Below are 21,186 nucleotides of genomic sequence, written 5' to 3'. Positions count from 1 at the left end.
TGATTGACAACAGAGAAATACCAAGGAATAACAAACCACAACCAGTGCAAAAAAGAATGGAAGAGAAGTGTTTAAGATGGGTTTTAAGACTGAAGTTTGTGATGACCATTTGGGTGATGAGAACTGTAAAGGTGCCACTGAACTATTAAAAAATGATGGGATTAGACATTATAATAAGATACAACAACCTGGAAGAGATCGGACAGCTCTTCCTAACTATACTGAAAGTAAATCTCAAAAAGGGAGAAGGATAATGTCGACGGAAGACCAAAGAACTATAGACTTGCTGTAGAAGTAAGGCTGGAACTAGGCATGTGGTTTGCATGAGGATAAAGACAGTCTTTCAGGAGAACCTAACTTTTCAGTCTTCCACCTCCTAGGTGAGATTCACTGCAGGACTGCCATGTGTTGTGTGGACTGCAGAGGCTACCTATTCCACTTCTATTGTTGTTAACGGCAGTACCTGCTGCCACTAGCAAAAAGGAATTTGGGAGCCTTTGATAAAGTGAGTAACCCACCTTACTGGAAATGTTTCAAGGGCCCTGATAATGAGATACATTTTGCAATCTTTTACAGTTCAGGATTTATAACACACCTTGTCCTTCAGTAAGCCGTTGCGTCCAAGAACACATTCAAAAATGTACTGTCCAACATGGGCATCAACAGCTGAGAGGGGGTCATCTAGAAGGTAAATCGAAGCCTTCTGGTATATGGCACGAGCAAGGTTCACTCTTTGCTTCTGCCCTCCAGATATATTTATTCCCTGTAAAAATGTATTGACACTGTTTATTCCAAAGCTACAGCATATTTGCCAGCTGTTGGCTCCATTTAACACTGAGGTTTTATGACTTGCTTATTTTTAAATCAGTGCTTCTTTCCCTCCCTCCAAATAGGGCTCTTGAGATGCAGAGGCAGATTCTCTTGAGCAACTCCACTCTCCTGCAAAAGAGGACCCAGGAACGACCTGGATTTGTTGATTTTTGTTTTAAGCATCTCTCATATCTCTGATTAGGTTAACTGTCAGGAGGTGGGCTTCAGACGCTGTTAAATCATGGCGCGACTTTTCAGAAATTACTGAGCACCTGCCTCCTACAAGTTTAGTCCTTTTGTAGGTGTTTTTAACAGGACACCCAAAGTTGTAGCTACTCATGGAAAAGTTGGCCAAAATATAAACCTAAGCCAGTACCTTCTCTCCTATTTCACTCTTCTGCCCTGCAGGGAAGCTCTCCAAATCAGGTTGCAGTGCACAAGCATCTATCACTCTGCTGAACCATGTTTCATCCATCTCTTTCCCAAAGAGAATATTATCTTCCACTGAAGCATTTTGTATCCAAGCTTGCTGGGGGACGTAAGCTGTGGTGCCCTATAAAAATGGAAGAGTGTTAACCATGTTTTTCATCAGCTCAAGTTGACACTGTGGGAACCCATCTTTGAAGAACTCTTCCAGTTAGCTTTATAGAAATCTGGAATGATCATCACCATTGACAGGTCTCAGAGGGCTTTGCAAAATATGAGTCTGCACTTTCGTTATCTTATAGAGGAGGAAACAGGTACAAGTACGTGACGTCATTTACCACAATGCCACTTCAGCTCACTGTCAGAGTGGGAAATGGAACTGGATCTTTGAAGTCCTGTTCCAGTTCCTATTCCCAAGGGCCAGGCTCATCCAAGAGGTCTTAAGCACCTTCAGATAATTAAATGCGGGCTGCTATATACAGCCTTTGTTAAAATTCAGCAGTAAATGGGTTTTCATCAAGTACCTGATGCCTTGGTTAATACCTTACTGTTCCTGAAGACAGCTTAATTGGAAGCAAATGCTCAGGGGAAAATTTACCTTCATGGTCACGCAGCCATCCATCTTCTCCAGCTCACCAAGTAACGCTGACAGCAAGGAGGACTTTCCAGCACCCACCTGGCCAACTACAGCAAGCAAGGAGCCTTGGGGCACAGTAAGATCTATCCTATAGAGAAAAGATTAGTCTCTTACCACCTTTTAGATACACTTTCTGAAAAGAAAATGACCAAAATTCTTGCTATTGTCTTCTAGCAATAAAAATGTACCAACTAAACCCCCTAATTTCATGCTTGAGTTGCACAGGGTCAACTCTCAGGGTCAATCTCAATTTCATGCTCAGTTGCACAGGGTTACACTTCCTGTCATGCTGACTTTTTCCAGCAGAACAGGAGTCATCCCTTCAAAGACACCTCCAACCAGAAAGTCTTCATCAACATCCCCATCTGAGTTTCAAACCCAGATCCAAGACCCAGGTCCCCCTCTGGAGATAGACCTGCCCAAAGCACTGGATATAAAACGTTCCTGAACATCAGAACTTTTCAACACTGTTTCTTCTCTAAAACTGCAATGCCTTTTGAAATAAGCATGTAGTGATGCAGTCATATGTAATATCTGCATACCATCAATTCTACTTTTTTAACTTAAATTACTGTAATTTCATATTTTGACAAGAAAATTTGAGTAAAGAAAGCAGTCTCCATGTATTAAGGCAACACCCAGATACAGGCACCTTCCCATTTATGTGCTCCCAAGCATAAAAGGAAGATTATGTTTTGTCTGACTTTATAATTTTCAGAATTCAATGTTAAATATGAAGCAAACTCAGAAGCCTCTAGATATAGAATCATATAATCATAGAATCATTAAGGTTGGAAAAGACCTCTAGGATCATCTAGTCCAACTGTCAACCCAACACCTCCATGCCTACTAAACCATGTCCCGAAGTGCCACATCTACACATTTTTTTAACTCCTCTAGGGATGGTGACTCCACCACCTCTCTGGGCAGCCTCTTCCAATGTTTGACCACCCTTTCAGTAAAGAAATTTTTCCTAATATCCAATCTAAACCTCTCCTGACGCAACTTGAGGCCATTTCCTCTCGTCCTAACGTCCTGGCATATTTCACACTGGTTTCACTTAGGCCCTAAGGAATTAGTTTATTCAGCATCCACCCTGACCTACAGAATTGAGATAACTGAGGGTAAATCTGTACCTTCTAAGACAAGGAGAAGTTTCTTTGCTCCAGCAAAAAGTCCCATTTCTTATGGTGATACTTGCCTGTACTAAAATATGAGGAGAAATAGAACACTTATAAATTCAAAGGTAGGTACAGAAACATCCCTATTTATGTGATTTTATGTTTCACTGTGTATTTATATTACATAAAATGAACCTTAAGTATGAAAAGAAGGGGTTAATTACCACATTAGATTTCATTGTTAGCAATAAATAGGCCTGAGAGATAAAGTGACAGTAAGGGGCAAACATTCTTCGCTCTTGAGTATGGTAGGCACCCTAAGAGTGGAAGTTGAACAACGGAAGCTACTCCTCTTATAAGACAACAATGCTAACACAAAAGCTTACCACAGTCAGAAGTGTTTCTGCTTGAGCTCTCAGGATTCAGTTCTTCCAGATTCAGAAAAGCTGCTAAGCGGTTTAAAGAAACTTTGGCCTGAAATGAAGCAGCACACAAAAGAATAAGATTTAAAATAGAAAGGAAGCTAAAACCCAAAGTGAAAACTCAACTTGAAGACCCACTTAGAATGTCGACTAGGTGCTATGTTGCAGATACTGTAGGCTTAGATGGACAAATGCAGCTCTTCCTTATGTTAACTGCCTTTATTTCCACTCAGCTTAGCAAAAACCCACATTATTCGTTATGTTTTCTCTTCAATTCACACATGGAAATTGGTGCTTTTTTTCTCCAATTCATCCTGCAATCTTTCCAGTGTTTGCTTCTGTATATGAAGAGTTGTGACAGTCGTCTTGGGGTGCCAGAGGGAAGTGCAATTTCCCCATTTCTTACTGGACAATGACTTGCTTTTCTCTCTGGCCTGGGCTAGCGGGGTTTCCACTGATCTCCCCTGGAGATTTTGCTCCACCTATTCTGATTTCTGTGATTAGAAACAGAACTGAAAGCACCTCTGAGATCTAATGGTCGTTGTGATAGGTCCCAAAAGACTTAAGAGTTGTTCTTGGTGACTATTTTGTCAATATATGGAGCCTTTCTGAAAAACAATACTACAGCGTGCCTTTAGCTGCAACTCCTTGCACTTCACTGTTGCACAATAGCATTAAATAGCTAGCCCTGACATTCAAAGCCCTAAGAAATCCCTACCTTTATCTGTTCATGGTAATATGTAAAAAACCACTTATGGCTAAAGAAAAAGGAACATAGCCTGCAATTAACCTGGACAGCAGCGTTTATGGAGAACGGCAGGAAGGAGTGTGCAGTGTTGAGAATGTTGATCAGTGTTAAAGATACAAAGGCCTTCTGAGCATCCAGGATGTGTGTGTTATCCACCAGTGTGTAGACAGCAAACATGACAAATGCAATCTGAAAGGGAGCAAAGGAAAAGCAAACCATTTGCTTCAGACAGGGAAGAGAATGGTTCAAGGGTGACAGGCCCCCTCCTAAAGACTCCGGAACCCGTTCAGTTAAATCCAGGCTATCACCCATATACATGGTACCCGTCCTGCAAATATCATAGGCAAAGGTCTTGCACATTGGTGACAAAACCAAGTCTGATCATTTGACATTTGTTCTGCTTTAAGGAAGTTTTGGTGCTGCAACCACAGCAAGGTGAAAGCACAGGCATTTCCCATTGAAAACACATATGGCTGAGCTGCAACAGCAAGTACAAAAGTGGCTTGTGCTGCTACTGACTGTGCCATGAACTCTGTCTAGCTGGAGGTCTCCAGGTGGTTCTTGCAAAGCAAGCTCAGTCTGCCTGGAGCACACTGCCAGACCAGGTGACTTGTCCATGGAGCTATTAGGACAGTGTAAATGTCTGTGTGGCTGATTCCACTGGGGCCTAGCAGCTCCTGTGAGACCACTAACTCCTCTGGGAAGACATTATCTTTAGCTGTCCCACAGGAAAAATCTGTCCAGATAGGAGTACAAAGAGAAATTGAAATAATAGCACATGTTTTATGTAGGAAGGTGAACCACTCACCAGGAAAGTTGATGAATGGAAAGAAGCTAGAGATGCTGAGAAGAGAATCTGAGATCTTTTTAGGGCCTGAAGTTCTTGCTCCCGGATACCAAGCACTTTCTCCATGAAGGTTTTCTCCCAGCCATACAGTTTGATTACTTTAATGTCGCTGAGAATGGCATTGGTGAGTTTGGCCCGCTCATCTTTATGTTTCATCTGGGTCTCCTGTAATAAATGTTTGAGTTATATTATTCAAGAGGTTGAATGTTTAACGGTGCAATTATTCTGAAAAAACACCTTATTCCTGCCTATGAATTCTGAATAAACTTCCCTGCAGTTGATCTGTGTATACTGTTTTGCTTATGAATCTTCCAGGCTGGGAAATATTTTGCTTTTCATCTTCAGAGCTTTATTTTTACTGGCAATACATAAAAAACACAGAAAAGGTGGGCAAACAAGGTAAAAGACTGAACATGCAAGAGCATACTCTACACTTCAAGAAACTTAGCAAGCTTCGAATCCTCCCATGTTCCTTCAGACAGTCATGGTCAGCATGAATAATAAATATTAAGCCATCACTTGATGTTGAATGTTAGTGATATGTTTCAGTACAATACTACTTTTTTTTTTCCCCAACATGCATGCCTACTGTAATCATCAGTAGCCTTGGGTTCCATATGATCCTTTCCTGAAACAGCATGGCAACCTTTAGCTTAGATGTAAAAGTAGTATCCTAGCATATTTCAAGTCAGTAAACCACTTAATTTTTATGAAGCAAAATGTACCTGAAACTGACTCCTCTTCTTGGTGATCACAAAATTCAGAGGCAAAAGAAAAAGGAATACAGTAATCGAAGTCAATGCAGATGGCCCAAGAAGCTGCCAGGAGAGAAAAGAGAAGAGGAAGAACTTCTGGTGATTACTAGAAAAGACTATTTTCCATTCCCCTTTGCTCACCTTCCCTCCTATTTGAACCTATGCCTAACATCCCTCACAGCTAAGGCTTTACTCTAATCTTGCCTCTGCCTTTCCTGGGAATTGTGCTCCCTAAGCACTGTGGATCGTTAACTCTCCAGGCAGGGTAACTCCTGTCATCATGCTCTGCTGAATTTATTTGCTTCCCTTTTAGGAATGAGATTAGTGCTGAAAGCGATCCAGAAGCATGCTGGCAATTCAAGTAATTTCTGTTTCTTCCCATCTGTCCTTGGATGTGTTAAGGAGGACATCTTTTGGCTGGCATAAGTAAGTAACCCGAAACAAAACCAGTTTTTTTTAAAAAAACAAACCCAAACCCTCAACAAACTATTCTCGCAGCATAAATAACCCAGCTTGTCTGAATTTACATCAACTAGTGAGATGAAATGGTAGCATTATACTGTGCCACGTACTCTTGGGACAGCTCTTGGATACCAGGGTTCATAATGACTTGTGTATCAAAATAGAGAGCTCGTTTCTCATGATTTAGTTACATCTCTCTACAGACGGCTTATGTTTGCTAGAGAGGTGAGTGCTGGTATACACAGAAAGATAAAAGTATTCTCTACACAAATGGTCTATGAACACTAGCAAACAAAGCGTTAATTATGCTCCAACTACATGCAACCACATTCAGCTTGTCAACATCGCTAGAAAAGGGATGATGATTCTTCAACAGTCTATAGCATGGCTACTAATTTTCCAAGGTCATAGTATCCTGCCAGGCACAAGGCGCAGTCCATCCTGGTTAGCAAAGGAAGGTCTCAAAGGCCTCTGGAAACCTCCTGGGAATCAACTGTCTCTATAGTGCTCATACTTCCATTTAGTGCGCTGCCAAAAACAGGGACTAAGAAATAGGGCTTTATCCTGCTGAGAAAATGCCATACAATGACTTAGGGGAAAAAAAGGATCTTTTAGATTATCATCCTTTATTTCTAATTCAGGTTTTGCTCTCTCCTTGCTAAACTCCTTGATACCTATAAAATTCAATGTATCCAATACTCTTTTTGAATATCATATAACTTTGCTTCAAACTGTTTCACTGATCTTGTGGTAATCAGGCTTCAGGATGAGGTATGTCAAGTTGCTATTTCAGTCCATTCCCCTTTATGTTCTGTAACTGTGCTGAGGAGCTGGAACTGGACTCTCAGCCTGCACTGGCCCACCACATTTGGGTTGAAAAGAGAGGTGACAGAGGAAAATATGAGGCAGAAGTTTATCAGTCAGCTCAGAATAACAATACTCACGGTCTTTTCCCTAAAAGAGACTGAATGCTGAATACACAGGTGGGAAGATGAAGTGAAGGATCAGGTAAGGATTCTATACCAATAAAAATATCTTCTAAAAAGAAAAGTGAATCCACCATGCTACAGAGCTAAGAAAAATATGGCAATTTCAGGTTATTCAGACCAGCAAAGCTCTAAGCAGAATTTTGAAAGCTCCTTTTTCCTTTGATACCTAGAATAGAAAGGGATTGATAAGTGTTGTCATCATATTTTACCTGCCACAAGAAGACAAAGCAGATGATAATCCGAATAGGAGCAAGCCAGGTCCCATTAAAATAGATAATCAGATCCATTAGCTTTTGGACGTCAACAGATATGAGGTTAACAATTTCACCTACTGTTGCTGCTTTCCTTGATGCATTTGACATAACTAGGATCTAGACAGGGTAGAGAAGAAAGGAAAGGCATCATCAAACAACTTTTCCTTATAAAGAAAGAAAAAAAACAAGTGCAGGAAAATGTCAAATCCCAGGTACTGAAAACACACTGTTGCCTGGGATATATGACTTCACTTTAGGATGAAGAATTTATTCCTTTCCCCAACCATAATCTACAGCATAAGAAAGTTTATGTTGCTTTTTTCCCTTTCCTTTACTTGGCTTTTTCTTCAGAGGTAAGATCCGAAAAACAAATAGTAAAATACCTCCCACATACTGTTCAGAGATAAATATAGCACAGAATTACATCCTAAAATTAGTTTCTAGTAACATCTCCCCTGATATTGTTAAGAACAATGTACCAACAATGTCGTAACTACTAATGCAGGGCTAGAAAAAAATGAAGCTGAAAAGGAAGCTAGAGACTCACCTTCCTGTACACAAGCCCTGTTACTGCAGTTTTCAGTCTCAACCCCAGAACAAGACACATGTACATATATCGTTGTTCAAACAGAGTCTGGAGACAAGCCAAAAGGAACATAGTGAAGGCATAGAAATAACCATGCCAGCTAGGTGCTTCTTGATCTTCAATGAACGCCAGGAAAAGGCTGCAAGACAGGAGCAAAATGTTGATGAATCCATGTAGTACTGATGAAATATCAGACACACAAAAATGCAGAAATACCAGGGATTTTTCTGTATTCTCTCTGGCTGATGTTTATCAGTAAAATAGCACAAGAGTTGGAAAAACTGCTGAGTATCCTATGTCTTATAATATCCTGATTTTTGACATTTAGCCGCTCTTGGTTTTGAAGCAATCTCTGATCTCAGCATCTTCTCAGGGGAGACTTCATTTTTAGTGTTAAGGATGGCTCCTGAATTTCATGAATATGTCTGAAATATGCAAATTGGGAGCCACGATCTAAGGAAGTCATTGCCATTTCCAGAACTTCTCTTAATCTTAATGACTAAGAAGTGATTTTGCCCTTGAAAATATACTGTAATGCAGGTTTGTGTTGTACCAACACAAAGCATTATGTCAGCTGACTAAAGAAGCTATTTAAGATGTGTAGGATGCACAGATGTGCTCTTTATAATTAGTCATGGAACATGGAGCCTTAAGACTACAGCAAGTGTCTGACAGCCTGTGCAAATGATATGATATGTAGAACTATCAAATAACTCACTCCTGTTCTAGTAAAGTTGTCAAAGGCTTAGTGCAGCCTGTCCTTTCCACTGTTGGAATACAGCAGTGGAGAAAGTGTGCACAGCTTTAGACAGTGGTTTGGTTTTTTTTTTCCACTGAGAGTTGACTGTGGGCGTAGCACAAATGATAATCCAGCTTTTTTTCATCAGCAATAGGAGATTTCAAAAGATAAGTGTTTGTGTGTCCACCTCCGTGGGTGCTGGCATACACATCTCTGTGTGAGCTCATACACACAGCAATCTTGTACATGTGATAGAAATGCACTATAAGTATGCACATACCTCAGTAACTTTGGGATGGAGAACAAGAAGACATCACAGATAACTAAGCAGACAGTGCTGAGAAGGAAATAGGTTCCAAACATGCTCCAAAACGCTTTCAGTAAGGGCCCACTCTGACTGTGCTCTGATTGCAGTAGAACCTCTGTCTCTTCAGCTTCTTCTATGCCAGTTTCACTCTTCTGACCCTTTTTAAATGTAGCAGACTCCATTTTTCTAAAGAAAAAAACAATGAGAAAGCTAGCTGCAATTGGAGAAAGCTTGGGGATCTTGTGCTTTCAAAAAAATCATTAAATATCTCACACTGGGTCTCATGCCATGTCCTGTATAAATGCTCATCAAAAAATGATCCCTCTCACAAAAAACTTACAGTTCCATGCTTCCAGGAATGAAAGGATGTTCTCCAGCAGATTCAACACCTAAATTCAGATTTTGCACAAAGGAACTCACTCACTGACCGCTCACTCACTGAAGAGTAAAGACCCCAAAGTTTTCATAGCAGAGCGTTACTTGGACCATTTTATGTACACTATCCTTTTCTTCTTCTTGTTTAACAGACAAGTAATTCAGTGGGATTGAATCTTTCAACCATTCTGTTGTCCAGATAGGAAGCACCTAGCAGAGCTTATGTTCAGAGCCTGAATATGTGCTGAAGCAGTCTGTCTAGCACTCTGTGGGGAATGGAGGAGATTAAAGCCTGTTCTGAGATGGCACACCAGCACCTGTGAGTGTATTTCCTTATATCATCTAGAGGCAAGAGAGAAACTGCCCAGCTGAGCTGGAGACACACTCTCTAGATCAAGTACTCACTGCTGGGTTCTGCTATGACACTTCTTCCACTCTCTCTCAGCCCAGGCAACAATTTCTTCAGAGGAGTCCTCTTTCCTCACGGGCCACAAGTCATCCACCCCCAAGGACTGCTGACAGCCTTTCCAGACAAGCCTGGAGAACACACAGACTGCTGTAAGATAAGCGCAGAAGGATTTGTTGTGCATGTAACGTTTTCAGAACAGATGGGCTTTAAGTTAGTGCACCACAGTAAGCACATGGGGACTTACACTACTCAGGACTACCCTTTCTGAGAATAAATATGAATGTTCAGGAACAGCAGTTTTGCTTCCAATTCCTATCCTATCTTCTGTCAACATAATGAGGATTTGCCAGTAAGCCCTAATTTCTAGTCCATACTGAGAGTTGGGTCTTGGGCAGTGGGGACAAAGTTCAGTTTAACTTACTCTGTGGCTCAGTGAAACACAGATGAAGCCTTATCATAGCGGACATTAGGCCCAAGGTATGTAATCATTTTACTTCTGAACGCTAAGCAGGAGGCTGGCCCAATGTCCTCATTTGCTATTTTCCCCTTGCCCAGCATTTGTTACAGGAAGGTCTGGCAGGCAGATACGGCTGTGGTTGGTGTACAGTGATCTTTTGAGATTGCTGAGGTCTATTTCAAGATTGGGAGGGCACTGGAAGGGTAGTTCGAAGGGGGAAGAGAATTATCTAGAATCACAAATTTGTGTTTTGAACTACTTTGAGAAAAGTAAGTTAAATTTTCGAAATTTGATCTTGTGAGAATACCTCAAGTCCCCAGAGAAAGAATTTAAATCCTTACTGCATAAGCTAACTCAGGAGCTGAGATATTTCCTACTGGCTGTCATCTACACCCTCTCTTATGCTGCTGTTTTTTTCTGATATTCTAGCAAAACCACGTCTTTTTTTGTGCTTTCTTACCCAGAGAACCACCAGTATGTGATTTTGGAAAGAAAAGAGGTGCTGGCTTCTGGACACTGATTCTGATGGGAGGAAAAACATGGGTGATATTTATATATAGAAAAGGGCATGTGTCAGATGAATATAATCCCCTTCTGTGCTTCCCCAGGAAAAGCAATCAAAAAGTTACACACACTCCATTCATTGACACTGACAGTGTAAGTGTATTGTGAAGGATCAATGGGATCGGGAGACTTTGGAGAATTAGACTTTGAATAATGTCGCAGATGGAGGAACAAAGAATATCATTCTTCATACCCAAAGACATTTATTTTCTGAAGCACTGAGCTCTGCCATACTCATACCTCAAATAGAGTCCTGCTGCACAGGAGAGCATGGGGAAGCGGTATGAGCCCTACCTACTAGTTTCAATGAAAATAAACATGAGTATGGATAGAAGAGGTTTTTAGTTTTTCAAAACATACACAGAGAGACAGAGTACTGTTATCCCAAATTCTGCCGGTTACCTTTTAAAACCATTGGCCTTTATACAGAATGATGCATCTTACATCTCCCAGATACTCATGTTCCTGTGTATCCCCATAAATTTAAATTCCTGGTTGAGCAATGAAGCAATGCATTATGAAAAGCTACGTTATACTTACAGGATTGTTGACAGCTTGAGAGAAGAAGGGAGGGTGATCAACTAAGCAGAATAACACAAGTTCTCCTAGCACCAGGCTAGCATAAAGGTAAGTTGTAACGTGGTGGAAATGGTCTTCCAGGAAGCCCTACAAAACAGAATACTGTTGAAAATGAGGTAAGAACCTTCATATGAAATCAGCAGAGAAAGATGGCTTCTCATGTTATACCAGCCATAAGCTCTGAGTTTTGGTTCGAAGCATGAGGTGCATTTATTTAAACTGTAGCGATGTAGAGCTACTTAAATAGATAACTCCTGAAACTGGAATGCTAAACGGAAAATGCTAAATAATGGACGTATTTATTATTTATAGTGACGGTTTTATCGTGAGGCTTCATAGCAGTCTAGTCAAGTCAGATGTCCGCATTGCATCATTATTCAGGGAATTCTGGGTGCTCTGAGGGATACAAGCTCCTTCCTCACCTAGGGGGATGAGTTGTTGATATAGTAAAGCAGCTGCCGGTTTTTATTATAAATGGTGTGTCTAAGGGGCTCCATGAAGGGCGCTCTAATTAATTTTGTAAATGAGAAAAACCAAGGAAAAAGTCTGAGTATTTTTGGAACTGTATTTTGGTAGCAAGAAGTGGCAAAGTGTTACTTCTACAAGAGGCCTGGTGCCTGAGTATCATTCAACACAGCAGGAACAAGCAAGTTCCCAACTGTCTTTTGTTTAGTGGCTGCATATTTGTCCCCTATTACTTAAACACACAGGTAACAAACTTTTGTTTATTCCTTGTTGGGAGGGAAAGGTACAACTGTTAGCCTGAGGAAAATGGCCACTGACAGTAAGTCTCAGATGTATAAACCCAGCTAGCACTCCTCCACAAATAAATATTCACCACAAATATCCAAATAATAAAAATGTGTATCAACGTATTTATGCTGATACAATCTGGCGTAAGGCCAGTCTTTAGTGACAACATTTATGTTCATTTTGTTTTCATTCATATATGAAGTCTGCCAAGCTCTCATAAAACCACACTCTGTCTACATTGAAAGGGATAACATGGATGGAGATGACAAAGTGTCATCAGTCATTTTTCTCAGCACATATCTTAAGAGAGAAATTTGGTTCTCCACCTCACAATCAATAAGGCAAAAAGAACCCTGTTGTTTAGAGACTTCATACCGCTGCACGTTAAAGATATGTGATTTCGCTTACTCCTTCCAGGGCATGTCGGACTTTGGAACTAAACATCACAACTGCAGCCACGAATGAGAGCAGCCAGTAAATCAACAGGATGCCTGAAGACTGGATGCCCATCATTCTTTCCGCCTGGGTAAGGAACATGGCAAGGATCTGCGAGGAAGTACAAATTTGTCCAAATAAATAGCTGGTAATGGAATGCCAAACATTATTATCAAATGAATGGATATAATAGAGAAAAATCAGTTAGTTTCTTGCCCAAACATTTCAAGATGTTCAGAGCTGCAGTATTGTTCCTAAAAGGCTAAAACTGAAAAGCATTATGTGCAATTTTGCACTCAAGAATGTCTCTCCAGAAAAGGCAAGTAATAAAACTACAGGTAGGGCAACAAGCCAGGAGGATCCAGGCTATGAAGACACAATGACGTAAGGGGAGGATAGGCACTTAGGTTGAACAGAAATCCCATTTCATTCTAAGCCATACTAAATCACATACCATGGTTATGAGAAACTAGATCTTGTCTTGTTGTTGTGAGACCTCTTTCTAAACACTAGTGCTACCTCAGCTCTTGCGAGGTGTCCTCTGCCCACAGGGCCCTATATCGTAGCTGTAGAGCCAGTGGTCTGCCCCAACTCCAAACCCCTGCTGCGTCACACAGCAGAAACTCACAAAGCGCATCTCCAGCCTTCTACTCCCCAGCAGCTATCTTTGTGCTCAAAGATACTGAGAAACATGGGAAATCCAAGATCCGCCCCAGGAGGGCTAAGCTGGGCCACATGCAGACAAAACAAAAGGAAGAATTACCATTGTGATTCCCACCACGACAGGGCTAATGAAGAATGCTGGAGCCCGTGGGATTCCTTGGCTTATTTCCCACAGTATGAAGAAGACTTTAGAAAAACACAGTATTACCAGGATGAATCCAAGGACCTGGGGCAGAGACAGCAAACACACATTGGAATGGACTGAAATCATGATGGGACTATCTACTGAACTGAATGCTCCAGGCAGCCTGGGCGGTAAGACTGGAGAGGCGGAAGAGCAGGTTTGGGACAGAGAGCATTACGGGAAGTAGTGGGGAGCCGAATGGAAGTACAGGGGAGAAGGTCTTATCACAGTTCTTCCTAAAACTTTACTTGATTTATACCGACCTGTCTTCACCTGAGTCAGCAAGTGTCAAAGCAAACACCGAGACGGATCATCAGAAAAGAGTTAATGATTTAGAAAAATTAAGTTCTGCATCAGGGTTGTGATAATGCTAGGATCAAACCCCATCCTCCACCCTTACCATTTTGGTTTTGAAGATGTGGGACATCCTGATATAGCCTTTGTTTTTGTGTCGAAGATACAAGTAGTAGAAAGGAAAACAGATCCAAAGATAGGCACAAGGGATCCAAGCAATGACTGTACTCTCAAAGCACCAGGTAAATCTGGGGGTGTTTGTATACCATGTCTGGTTCCCATCCTGTCACAGAATCAACACAGAAGTGAAACAGTAAAGCTAATGTATGCAGAATTTCACCAGCTAATGCAAGTTGCTAATGCTACAACTGAGATCTGCTATAATGTCAGAGGAATTTGATTTAGGGTTTCAAATGTAAAAAACATTTGGCAACAGAGGAGCTGCTGGAGAATAGTAAGGTGTCACAGGGGAGGGAGGGAGGACTCAGCAGTAGTGTTTTGGAGGGAATGGAAGTACAAAGAGGAAAAAAAAAAAGGTTGGAAAAGTGAAAGATGCCAAAGAAAGGACATCATGTATCACAACTAGAGAGAAAAAAAAAAGAGAGGAAATTTAAGTTATTGAATGTGGAATGAGAAAAAGTAATTTGGGAATGAAAAAGATTATTGGCATTTGGGAACCGTCAGAATAGTCAGTAGGGAATGACTGGTGAAATGGAGATTAGGAGGAAAGAAGTGTCCTAGTGCATAAACTGCATCGCAACTGCATTTCCTCAGCTGTGTTTATAATCCTTCCGTAATTTTTTTGACTGAACAAATTGGGTCTCATCTGCTAACATAATAATACTAATAATACAGCAAATGGTAAGTAGATGAACAGGTGAGGGTATTTTTTCTTCAGCAGCTTGTAGAGTTGGTTTGAGTCCTTTATGTGGAGGATAGGATGCAAAGCGAGGCTAGGGTGAAGGAATCACTTGATGAAAAGAGGAAGCAGATTAACGGCTCACAAATTATTATGGGAGTTTATCAATCTTGAGGATGGAAATCTGTGTGAGTCTGGACCGATCAACTCATTAGAGCTCTTTCAAAAGTATTTATCTCTGTAGTGGGTCATTCAGCAGATACTTTGTGAAGACAATAAAGGGACTAATTTCAATACCCTTCCCACAGTGCAGCCGGACTGCACGCTCCCACGCAACTCTCATCAAATTTACTGTAACTGGATAAAGGCTGTTCTCTGTTTGAGTGAAAACTTGTCCGTGGGAAGCAAAGTCCAAAACACCAGCAACCTCTAATGGCAATACGCTTCACCGCTCACGGTGGGTCAGCCGCCTTACTCAAAAACCACGCTGGCAACTGCTACCCGGCAGGAGGGCCCGTGGGTACCCGGGTGGTGCCGCCCCGCGGAGCGGCTCTCCGGGCCCCACGCAGCAGGAGCCCGCACCCCGCGGCCGGGCCGGGGCTGGCGGCCGCCACCGCTCGCTCCCTTCGCTCCCCCGCGGGGTGCTCGGCCCGGGTCAGGCTCTGACAGGGCCTCGGGGGGGGGCGGCCCGGCGGCGGGCCGGTGCCGCGGCGCTCGCTCCCTCACGCACTCACCCAGAGCCCGGCGGAGCCCTCCCCGGAGCCGCACAGCGCACCGCCCGCCGCCATGGCGCCCGCCGAGCCGCCCGCGGAGAGGGCGGGCGGGGCGTCGCGGCTCGGCTCGGCAGCCGGCGGAGGCGGGCCGCCTGCGGCCCCGGAGCCTCCGCTCGGTGCCCCGGGGCGCGCCTGAGCGCCGGCGGGACAGGCGTTTCCTCACTGGGCAGCGGCCGAGAGCCCCGTTCCCGCCGGCCGTATGGGGGACTGGCGGGGGCCCCGGAGCGCCCGGTCCCGGCTGGGGGCGGCGGGCAAAGTCCGGCCGGGAGCTCCTCGGGGACACGTCTGGGTTGGTGCAGCCCGGCAGCAGCAGAGCGCCGAGGCGGAGCCCCCCGGCAGCGGGATACGGCAGGCGGGTAACCAGCGGGGCGCCGTACCGCCTCGCCGCGGGTAGCGGCGCGTTGCATCACGCGGGAGCCGCACGAACGAAGGAGGGGTAAGCCCCACGGAGGGACCCGGTGAGGCTTCCGCAGCGCGCTGCGGAGAGCTGGCGGCGGAGGTGGGACAGCCCACACCGGGGAGCGGCCCCCCTCAGCCCGCCGGGCCGGCAGGGGGCAGCACCTGCCGGCCCTGCCCGGCCCGGCTCGGCCCGGCTCTTCCGGCAGCGCGGCGGGCGGCGCTGAGTCAGGGAGGCGGCGGGATGCGGGCCTGGGCCGCCGCGCTGCTCTGCGCGCTTTGCTGCGCCCTGGCGCGGGGCTCCGAGGACATCGTCGTGGGTTGCGGCGGCTTCGTCAAGTCCGACGTGGAGATCAACTACTCTCTGATCGAGGTGGGCGCCGCCGCCCCTCCCCTCCCCTCAGCCGGCCGGGGCCGGGGCCCGGGCTGGAGCCGGAGGAGGGCGCCTGGCGGCCCTCGCACCCTGTTCTCTGTCCGGCTGTAAAGGCTTGGCCTGGGGGTCTGGCCGCGCGGCGTCACTGAAGCCCTTTTACCCTGGCCGCTGTTTGAGTTGACTGTGGTTGCGGGGTGGTTTCGGCTGAAGTGGGGCTCTTCTTTAAGCATCTTCTTCCGAGCCCGGGACTGAACTCTTTGCCGGCTGTGCCTGGCAGATTGTGGTCCTCTTGCAATATACTTTTTCCCTGTTACCCCCTGGGGACACGCGGGTGCTGCTGCGTAAAAGCACTTGGCTAGAGGATGCCTGGTTTCAACTTTGCTCATGTTTTTTAAAATATGTTTTTTTTGTTTGTTTCTTTTAGATTAAGTTATATACAAAACATGGTACTCTGAAATACCAGACAGATTGCGCTCCAAACAATGGGTATTTCATGATTCCCCTCTATGATAAGGTAAGAAACTGAAATACCAGCACTGTTTTCTCTATGCTGGAGGCGGGAGCTGCCGGCAGGTTAAACGTCTGAACAACACCCACCCACGAAACATTTGAATCGGGACATAATTTAGTTTGTTTTGGACCAAACTTTCAACTGTTTCTTTTTGTAATGCAACGATTTTATTTCTCAGTGCTAAGTATTATCGTGAGAAAAGCCAGGTAACTTTAGCTGCAGTGTTGTGTTTGTGCTATTTATCTGAATGACTGCAGCATTGGGAGAGTGAGTTCTGCCAACAACCATGTGCTAGCAGCTGTACAAATACTCACAAAAAGTAGGGGTTCATACATTGTACAGATAAAGTTTTCAGTTATCTATTTATAGAAATGAAAATAAATCTGTATGAGAATGTTTTGATATGACTGAATTAAAAATAACTTGAATGACTAATTGCAGATATTAAAAATGTCTTAAGAAAATAATGATACAGGAAGCTCAGAATGTATCAGAAGTTTGATGTTTGTTTAGACTGGAAAAATGTTTACATTCAAATTAAATACAAGCTGCCCTCAGATGGCCTAAGCGTTTTGCTCTTTTAAAGAGCTAGTTAACTTAGGGATCAGAAATAAATCCTTCCCTTCCAAATCTAAGACTGTAAGATGCTTTCTGATATCAGTGTTTTCAGTCTTAGGTCTTTGAGCCTTTCCATGGATGAGCTTCAGAAGATATGTGGCAGAACATATGTGGCGCCCACTGATTTAAAGAGGATCTCTGTGTAGATAAATAACCTTTTGGTGCAGAGCTTTTAAGAGGATTGAAATTTCGTTATCCTGTGTTTGGGCAGAATGGTTGAGTGGGACCTCCTAGTGGAAATACTAAAGGCTGATTTAGAGCACATCTGTTGGGGCAGGTAGAGATAGATCTGAACACTTTCTAACACTGAGCTCCTTGAACATGAGCCAGATTTGGTCTGGTGGTCTGGAACCAGTATAAATATGATGATACTTAATTTTTGCTCTTAGCTGGCTGGATGTGAGCCCAGCATCCCAGCCTGTCTGGGTAGATATTGCTGCTTCTTTGAACAGAGTCTCTTAGGTAGGAGGAAAGGAGAATGGGACAGTTGAGTCTTGTGTTACTCTCTGCAGCATGATGCTTGTGTTCTGACTTTTTTAATCTTTTAGCTAAATTGAATTTAGATCAGTGAAGACAGTTATTGCTTTTTTATTTTTAGGGGGATTTCATTCTTAAAATTGAGCCTCCCCTAGGGTGGAGTTTCGGTAAGTGCTTGTATGTCTTCTTACAATAGGATGGTGTATCTGCAATGTGGGACTTAACTATCTCTAACTTGCAGTTGGCAGGGAAAATCAAGCGCTCTTCAAAAGAGATAAGGCCTACTGTATGGTTTTAATAACTAAAATGTACTTACTTAGAGGAAAATAGAGCTCTAAGGTAGACACTGACAAAGTAACCCATGAACTGATTTGAAGGAATGTGGGTTTTTGACAGAAATGGCTGCAATGGGAGAGGGAAAGAGGATTTTCAACATCAGGATTTGTGGGTGCTTTCACTTTGCTGAGGCAAGATTTCCAGAGCAACAGTTGTGTGCTTGAGTTAATGCATTTCTGTGAGAGTTTTGTAAAGCTGAAGTAGAATTGCTTCATGATTGCTCTCTCGCTAACTACCATGCTGTTTCATTGTTCTTCCCCTCCAGAACCAACCAGTGTAGACATCCATGTGGATGGCATTAATGACATTTGCACAAAGGGAGGTGATATTAACTTTGTGTTCACAGGGTTTTCTGTGAACGGAAAGGTTAGAGTCCTTTATCTTTATTTATTCTATCTTATGCTAATTCTGCCTTCATAAAAACATTCTACTTCAGCTCTGCAAGTTATTTTTATCCATTTATACTCTGGTTTCTCTTCATTTTGACAGGTTCTCAGCAAAGGTCAGACGTTAGGTCCTGCTGGAGTCCAGGTTGTACTGAGAAATGCTGGCAATGACATAAACATACAAGCAACTATTACACAACCTGGAGGAAAGTGAGTGTGGGTGGTACATACTGCTTATTTACACAAGATACTTTCAGTTCTGCCATATTGACTGGGATTATAGTAGTTCTGAAATATTTTTTCTAACGTGTATAGAGTCTGAATTGTTTTTCTATAAACAAATGTTTGTGACTATTTCTGAAGAGACGTAACCCCTTTCTTGCCTTACAGGTTTGCTTTCTTTAAAGTGCTTCCTGGCGAATATGAAATCTTTGCATCTCATCCTACCTGGATGTTGAAAGAGGTTAGAGCCTACAAAAGTTCTGGTTTACCTGTTTAGTGAGGGCGGATCTGCTAGACCTTGTCTTGATCAGCTAACGTGAGGAAGGGTTTTTGTGAGTGGACCAGGTTAATGGAATTTTCATAAATTTAATTTAAATAGTCAAGAAACTGCCTTGTGCAGGCCCAGTTTGGAGATAGTGGAGTCAGCCAGGGAACGACTGGCAAATGAGCTCTTGCTTTCGGTCTTCTAGTCCTATACATTTTGCAGGAGCTTGAATATTATAGCAGGTGCTCTAATCCTTCCCTCTGAGACTGCTTGCTTTCTGAGGAGCTCTGAGATCCTGACCAATTCCTAAATCAGTGAAGCAGGAAAAATACTGTTTTGCAAAGTATCTTTGCTTTAGTGTTTTTGTGTTTTGAATAGCCTGTGGACCCTGTTTGAATACTACTGCTCTGGTCTCTGTTTCTGTTGTTGAATATACAGCTTCTGATTGTTATTTATGTGCTGTAAATGAGTTCTAATGCCTACTTTTGATGAAAATGTATGTGTTTCTGTATTTCAGTCAAACACTGTGGTACGGGTGACGAGTTCTAATGCTTATGCTGCTAGCCCTCTGATTGTTGCCGGCTACAATGTTTCTGGGTCAGTAAGGAGTGATGGAGAACCAATGAAAGGGGTCATGTTTCTTCTTTTCTCTTCTTCAGTCACTAAAGAGGTAATGGTATATCAGTACCTTTTTAATATGAGTATGGATGTAAATAAGAAGAAGCTAAATAGCTTTTAGATTCATACTGCCCTGTTACTCATCTCTGTCCTTCATTGAGATTAGTTTATAGAAAACATAAATTGTACAACCCCTCAAGCTGTATTTTTTGTTTGTTTTTATTAATTTTATTTATTTGTTTTCCAACAAGGCCCTTGTAATACAACATTTGTGTACATGCTGAATTTTCACATGACCTCCATGGAATTACTCAGATGTTTAACACAGTAGCTATCTGTTTAAATGTTGGCAAAATTGAGGCTTAAGATCTACATCTTTTTAGAACACAAGAAATTAGAAAATTCTTTTAATTTCAGCTCTCTGGAACTCTTCATTATTGTTTTAAACAACCAGGTTCCTCAACAATTAGGCTGTCCAGGGACATAGAAGACTAAGACCTGAACTGAAGCAAGTAACAAGTGCAAAATATAATATGGTTAACAGCATGTTACTGATCTGTATATTCCCTGTGGGTCAGCAGGGTTAAGGACTACAATTTAAAGACAATATTTTTCCAGTTACACCTTTTTGCATGCTAAATGTTGGTTAGTAAATGTGTTCCCTCTTGAGGATGACACTCCTCCATGGTGAAAGACCAGCTTCTGGCACAGGATACAAGATATTGCCAGACAAATCCTGAAATTCACTGTACGGTAGCTGTAATTTGTCTTCAGCATGATGTCTTAATTGCTCTTTGCCCTCTTGATGTGAAGACAAAGTTCAGCAGCTTCTATTACTGCCTTAAAAGTGTGTTATGAAATGAGTGTGAAACATTTGGTCATATACTGTGATTTTTTTATGTAGAGTAGAGCTCTGTTCTGTAATGTTAACCTTGTCCACAGAACTGAAGTCAGTTAATGTTAAGACATGCAGTGCAGTTCTGGGGTACTGGGGGATGTTGAATTTCTCAGTTTTCTGTTCTTGTTACCATGAAGTAGATTATTGTTTGTTTTTTCCTCTCTTACCTATACGTGAATTGTAAGCCATGCTATCAAACTTTGCCTCTAAAATGGTTTTGTACTTCCCATCCTTCATTCGCATTTACTATTCACTATTCACACACTACTATTATTTTGAACTCTCCTACATCCCCCCTGAAATTATTTTCTCTGTTCTCCCACTGGAAAAAAGTTGTATTGCATTTATTGCTGCAGGATGTTGTGGGCTGCAATGTGTCTCCTGTGGATGGATTCCAGTCAAGAGATGAGTCTCTATCCTATTTGTGCAATGTTGTATCAAAAGAAGATGGATCTTTCAGCTTTCTTTCTTTGCCAAGTGGGACATACACTGTGGTAAGTAGCTGGAAAGTTCATTGCTTGTTTATCCATTGGGTTGTTAACTTTCATTTTCTAAACTCGATCATGCATAACTTTGTAGCTGTTAAAACAGAAATAGCTGAAATATTTTGAATTGGATGAAATAATTAGAATAGGAAC

At 42.7% G+C, this 21,186-nt stretch overlaps 2 protein-coding genes and 1 long non-coding RNA gene across 11 annotated transcripts in view; 2 read left to right on the top strand and 1 right to left on the bottom strand.

Moving 5' to 3' along the window:
- The window catches only part of ABCC6 (ATP binding cassette subfamily C member 6), a 31,036-nt gene extending 15,064 nt beyond the window's left edge, over window positions 1–15,972 (bottom strand). For 8 of the 9 annotated variants that reach the window (XR_012045034.1, XR_012045032.1, XR_012045033.1 and 5 more), the window contains exons 1-18: window positions 15,410–15,972; window positions 13,923–14,099; window positions 13,439–13,564; window positions 12,649–12,786; window positions 11,449–11,574; window positions 10,805–10,866; window positions 9,884–10,015; window positions 9,077–9,289; window positions 8,019–8,196; window positions 7,427–7,588; window positions 5,737–5,829; window positions 4,973–5,176; window positions 4,207–4,353; window positions 3,381–3,468; window positions 3,010–3,079; window positions 1,835–1,961; window positions 1,187–1,363; window positions 596–763 (exon numbers count right to left, since the gene is read on the bottom strand). Coding sequence is in view for 4 of the 9 variants with exons in the window: in XM_072878567.1 (XP_072734668.1) it covers window positions 596–763; window positions 1,187–1,363; window positions 1,835–1,961; window positions 3,010–3,079; window positions 3,381–3,468; window positions 4,207–4,353; window positions 4,973–5,176; window positions 5,737–5,829; window positions 7,427–7,588; window positions 8,019–8,196; window positions 9,077–9,289; window positions 9,884–10,015; window positions 10,805–10,866; window positions 11,449–11,574; window positions 12,649–12,786; window positions 13,439–13,564; window positions 13,923–14,099; window positions 15,410–15,463 (2,442 nt within the window). In the remaining 5 variants the exon portion in view is untranslated. The remainder of the gene's footprint in view (window positions 1–595; window positions 764–1,186; window positions 1,364–1,834; window positions 1,962–3,009; window positions 3,080–3,380; window positions 3,469–4,206; window positions 4,354–4,972; window positions 5,177–5,736; window positions 5,830–7,426; window positions 7,589–8,018; window positions 8,197–9,076; window positions 9,290–9,883; window positions 10,016–10,804; window positions 10,867–11,448; window positions 11,575–12,648; window positions 12,787–13,438; window positions 13,565–13,922; window positions 14,100–15,409) is intronic. The other variant, XM_072878566.1, reaches the window with a different exon arrangement.
- Window positions 5,725–10,967, top strand: LOC140659215 (uncharacterized). Its single transcript, XR_012045037.1, has 5 exons — window positions 5,725–5,865; window positions 6,080–6,192; window positions 9,631–9,797; window positions 9,924–10,036; window positions 10,809–10,967. It is a non-coding gene; the product is annotated as an uncharacterized lncRNA (long non-coding RNA).
- A 35-nt stretch (window positions 15,973–16,007) lies between the features above and the next one.
- Window positions 16,008–21,186, top strand: part of LOC140659214 (BOS complex subunit NOMO1) — a 30,948-nt gene continuing 25,769 nt past the window's right edge. The window contains exons 1-8 of the mRNA XM_072878569.1: window positions 16,008–16,217; window positions 16,642–16,731; window positions 17,945–17,990; window positions 18,425–18,525; window positions 18,649–18,755; window positions 18,936–19,008; window positions 19,550–19,702; window positions 20,905–21,042. Coding sequence (XP_072734670.1) covers window positions 16,089–16,217; window positions 16,642–16,731; window positions 17,945–17,990; window positions 18,425–18,525; window positions 18,649–18,755; window positions 18,936–19,008; window positions 19,550–19,702; window positions 20,905–21,042 — 837 coding nt within the window. The 5' untranslated portion in view covers window positions 16,008–16,088. The remainder of the gene's footprint in view (window positions 16,218–16,641; window positions 16,732–17,944; window positions 17,991–18,424; window positions 18,526–18,648; window positions 18,756–18,935; window positions 19,009–19,549; window positions 19,703–20,904; window positions 21,043–21,186) is intronic.

This window comes from Ciconia boyciana, chromosome 13, assembly GCF_034638445.1.
Source record: "Ciconia boyciana chromosome 13, ASM3463844v1, whole genome shotgun sequence".
Classification (NCBI taxonomy): domain Eukaryota; kingdom Metazoa; phylum Chordata; class Aves; order Ciconiiformes; family Ciconiidae; genus Ciconia; species Ciconia boyciana.
This window is presented reverse-complemented; position numbering and strand designations above follow the sequence as displayed.